The sequence below is a fragment of the Haliaeetus albicilla genome, chromosome Z, assembly GCF_947461875.1.
Source record: "Haliaeetus albicilla chromosome Z, bHalAlb1.1, whole genome shotgun sequence".
Taxonomy (NCBI): domain Eukaryota; kingdom Metazoa; phylum Chordata; class Aves; order Accipitriformes; family Accipitridae; genus Haliaeetus; species Haliaeetus albicilla.
The window spans coordinates 29689954-29694983 of NC_091516.1; the positions used below are offsets into that span (position 1 = coordinate 29689954).

A 5030-nucleotide genomic window follows, 5' to 3' on the forward strand; every position below is an offset into this window, starting at 1 on the left:
GAACCTGTACATCATGACTGTTTGGAAACCATCGAAGCAACATATGCCAGTCGCCCAGACCTGAAAGACAGCCCCATGGAAAGCGGAGAAACCTGGTTCACAGACGGAAGCAGTTACGTCCTAAATGGTAATCGACATGCGGGATATGCCGTCACCACCAGCCAAGAGGTAATAGAATCAGGGGCTTTACCCATGAACACCTCCGCACAGAAGGCAGAAATAATTGCTCTAACCCGCGCTCTGGAATTGGCCCAGGACAAAGTTGTGAACATTTACACAGACTCAAAATATGCCTTTGGAGTTGTACACGCACATGGAGCAAATTGGAAGGAGAGAGGACTATTGAGTTCTCAAGGGAAAAATATCAAACACGCAGAAGAAATTCTGAAGTTACTGGAAGCTGTCCAGCTCCCTAAGAAAGTAGCAATTATGCATATTAAGGCACACCAGAAAGTGAGCTCAAATTTGGAAAAAGGGAATGAGCTGGCGGACAGAGAGGCAAAACAAGTGGCCAAAACAAAGGTAAAAACAGAAGGGGCCTTAATTCCTGATAGACAGATTTCCCTAGAAGGTAAGCCAGAATACACTAAGGAAGACCAAAAGCTCATTACAGATTTAGAAGGGTCATATAATGAAGAGGGGTGGGCCCATACCCCAGAGGGAAAGCTAATCGTTCCCTCTTGCTTATTATGGCATTTGATACGGGAGGAACATAGGAAAAGACATTGGGGAACAGAAGCTCTGTATAATCATTTGATAAGAGAAATTGTGGCTAGAAATTTATACACCACGGTGAGACAGGTGACACAACAGTGTGATCTTTGCCTCCAGACTAATCCTAAGAATACCCCCAAGCTGGAAATGGGCCAGATTGGAAAAGGCAATGGGCCTGGACAACAATGGCAAATTGATTTTACAGAACTTCCAGGAAAAGGGGGGTATCGATATTTACTAGTATTAACTGATACCTTTTCAGGTTGGCCAGAAGCATTCCCAACAAGAACGGCTAAAGCTCGGGAGGTAACTAAAATACTGGTACAAGAGATAATACCACGTTTTGGGGTTCCAGCAACCATATCCTCTGACAGAGGACCACATTTTGTCTCAAAAATAGTACAACAAATTAGCCGCCACTTGGGTATAGATTGGCAGCTTCATACTCCATATCACCCCCAGTCGAGTGGTCAAGTGGAAAAAATGAACCACTTAATCAAACAGCAAATTGTGAAATTAGGACAAGAAGCAAATCTGACATGGCCTCAGTCTCTCCCTTTAGCCCTTCTGCGTATACGAACAAGACCAAGGGCGAAAGAAGGGCTGAGCCCCTTTGAAATTCTGTATGGACAACCCTATGGGATACAGAGAGGGGTGTCTGTACAAGCAGGGGATGAAATTATGACTTCTTACATGGTGGCATTAGGTAAGCAACTTAATAAAATCAGGAAGCATGTGGTAGGGACTCGAGGGAGAGGTTTGGATGAGCCTGTGCATAACATACAGCCAGGGGATTATGTGTATATAAAGTCTCTTACAGAAAAAACTCTGGAGCCGCAGTGGGAAGGACCCTTTCAAGTACTACTTACCTCCTTCACCGCGATTAAGATCAAGGAACAGAACGCCTGGATCCATCATACTAGGGTGAAGAAGGCACCCAAAGGACAATGGACTTCACAGGAAAAAGGACCTTTGAAGCTCAAATTTGTGAGACATTGATTGTTATGTTTCTGAGTTGGACCTTGTCCAAGGGGCAGGCTTGGGATCGGAATACTTATTTAAATATGACAGAGAGTATCTCGAAAGTACTAAATTTATCAGATTGTTGGGTATGTAATCCCCTTCCTCAGGGGAACATGGAGCTCCCCTTTTTAGGAATCCCAACCACAAATTGGACATCTCTTATTGAAGATGGGCCAGACAGGAATGGATCATGCCCTCATGGAAAGGGAAATACCCAGCAGGGACCCAACTTTGATCTGGAGGTGCCCAACCCTAAAGAGATCTTAATTACTGGCCGTTGCTTAAATATTACTGATAATATTTGGGGAGACATGGATAATTGTAGCCTTGCGGAAAATCTGGGAACTTTTGATAAAGGAAAATTAGAGCACCTTGGACTAAATTTAAGTATCAGTTTCTATTATATCCGGAAACCAAAGGGGGGGCCAGGAAAGAAGGGGCAAGAACAAGACAGAAGGGAGACACATCCCGGTCCAAGATGCAACACAGGGCCCGGATACTGGTGGCTCTGTGGGGATGGTAGGGCCAGAAAGAGTTTACCCCAGAATTGGAAGGGACACTGTGTTCGAGGGTACCTTGCACCTCAGACCAGTATATTCGAGGGAGCTTCGCCTCCCCGAGGGTTTTTGAGAACACCTTGGCTCCGTGTAAAACGGGCTGAAAACCCACTAGTTATTCGAGGTACTGGGTACCATAGTTTTGTCCGATGGTTAATTCCCTCTTTAGGGGTAAGCGAGTTGGAGAAAGCTATTGTGAATATATCTGCTACATTAGAGATTATAGAACGTGCTACAATTGATGCAATTCGAGGGCTGCAACTGGAAATACAATCCCTAAGTAAAGTAGTACTCCAAAATAGAATGGGATTGGACATGCTTTTAGCAAAAGAAGGGGGCTTATGTGTAGTTATAAACCAGACTTGCTGTACCTATATCAATCAAAATCAACGAATTGAAACAGATCTTGAGGAGATATGGGAAAAGACTAAAATACTACATGAAGTTTCCCAAGATGACACTTCTTGGGGCTTGACAGGCATATTAGAAAAACTAACCTCCTGGTTGCCAAATTTAACATGGTTAAAGCATTTGTTTGTCACTATAATAATCATCATTCTCTTGTCTGTGGTCCTTTGCATAGTGGTTCGATGTGGCCTTTTGTGCTGTAAGAGTACAGGAGACTCTTACAGTGAATGGAAAAAGAATCAGTTACGACGAAAACTGGAGACCAACAAATACTTTGAGAGGATGCTAGATAGGGAAATAATGTATTAGAAGTACTAGGATTAAATATAGTAAAAGAATTTACTATTTTCTAGAAAAGGGGGGACTGAGACAAGGGGAGTCAAAAGAATCTCAGTAGACATAATAAAGGGGGGTGAAAGATGATGTTTAGTGCTTACGTTGTTGAAATTAGCTGAGGTAGAGACAGTCCTTGATAAGAAGAGCTGGTCCCAAGAACCAGCCAATGAGGTAAAGACAGTCCTTGATAAGAAGCAGGAGCAGGCCCCAAGAGCCAGCTAAGACTGGTCTTGCGGCTTGGGTGAATACCAAGAAATCACTGAGCCTGCGCAAGGAAAAAGGTTACTAGCGGTGACGAAGAGGAGTCATCTATCTTCATCTCTGCGACCACCAGACGACCACCATAAAGAGGCCCTGCGCAGGCGCGGTTGGGAGGGGACTATGGAAATGACCTCTCGGAGCAAATTTTAATATGAAGCGGGGATAGGTCATGCATATGTATAGGCGTATTGTGAATATGTAATACCTGACTGTATAAACTTGAGGCGAACTGCCGAGTCGGGCGCGCACGACTTTGGTGGGACTACCCCCCGTGCCGCCCAGCGCTGAATGAACATACCTACTTTACAATCTCACTGATTGTGGAGTCTGTTTTCCGCACGTCACTTCCCTGGCACGAGTCCGTGAGCCACAGATCTTCAGGCACGGACTGCTCCACGTGGGCTTTCCCACGGAGTCATGGCCATCTTGGGGGGCATCTGACTGCTCTGGCGTGGGTTCCTCCATGGGCTGCAGGTGGGCCTCCGCTCCCCCACTCCCCTCCGTGGGCTGGGGGACACAGCCTGCCGTCTCACCATGGGCTGCAGGGGCATCAACCTCCTCTGGCACACCTCCTCCCCTCCTTCCTCACTGACCTCGTCTGCAGAGGGGTTCCTCTCACATTACAATCCCACTACTCACTGCAGGTTCCCCCTCTTAAATCTGTTCTCCCAGAGGTGCTACCACAGTCGCTGATGGGCTCGGCCTGGGCCAGCAGCGGGTCCAACTTGGAGCAGGGGAAGCTTCCAGCAGCTTCTCACAGGAGCCACCCCTGCAGCCCCTCCCCTGCTACCAAAACCCCGCCACACAAACCCAAAACAACATTCCTAAAAAATTGCTTTGATGGCTTTTTTCCACGAATGTCCTGAACTTTTAGCACTGCTTGCTGTGGCTGTGTTATTTGACCAAAACCCATTCAAATCTTTTTGAGTTTCATATTCGGACTTTTTTTAGTTTGTGTGGAAGACTGATTTCTGTGACATGATATATGGAGATTCAGGATATTCTTATTCCAACACTCAAACCAAAGCACCATAATGATGATTATTTTATTGCAATGTTGTAAAACTTTCTAAAAAGCAAACACAAACTGAGAAAGCAGCTTGGTACAGTGGGGAGATTCAAATTTTTTAGAAAATGCTATTTATTCAGAAAGAAGACTGCTGACATTTCTGGTTATGTTTGTTTCTTTATCTGTCTCAAGCAATGACTACATGGAAAACCAAGACTTGAAGAAACCTTTTCCCCAGCTGCTCACCTTGCTGAATTTGAAGGAACTGAGATCTAGGGTTTACAGGGCCTATTTGAAGAAATACAATGGTTTTCTCAGTTGCTGTATTTAATGAGTAAAATGAATGCTGTGTTGGCAGAACTCCTGGATTTATTCTGTACCAAAAAATTGGAAACCATGTTCCTGCACTTTGCATGCTTTGGACTGCTGTAAGATGTCCTAAAAGTAACAACACTGAAAATTCTTCCCAGCTTTCTCCCCTGCCACTTGGGTGCAGGAACACTCCCAATTTCATAGGCATACTTTATTATGAAGAAGATCAAATAACTTAAGTATTGCCTTTCAATGTGTTTAACATGGTAGGGAAATAAAAATAACCCCAACAATCAACCAACCAAGCAACCACCCACCCAACCACCCAAAAAATCCAATATCACCTGATAAACCATCTGCAAAAGAGCTGAAGATGAAATCTGATTTGAAATTTTGAAGTTAAGTTGAAT

General features: G+C 44.6%; 1 protein-coding gene across 1 annotated transcript; it reads left to right on the forward strand.

Annotated features, from left to right (window-relative positions):
- The first annotated feature begins 1850 nt into the window (after positions 1-1850).
- LOC138683901 (endogenous retrovirus group V member 2 Env polyprotein-like) lies at positions 1851-3323 on the forward strand. The gene has a single exon (XM_069777207.1). The coding sequence runs from the start codon at positions 1851-1853 to the stop codon at positions 3009-3011; it is 1161 nt and encodes a 386-aa protein (XP_069633308.1). The 3' UTR covers positions 3012-3323.
- Positions 3324-5030: the final 1707 nt, after the last annotated feature.

What these genes read in the sequence shown, in the direction of transcription:
- LOC138683901 (XM_069777207.1), top strand. Translation starts at nt 1,851, where the DNA reads ATGGAGCTCCCCTTTTTAGGAATCCCAACCACAAATTGGACATCTCTT.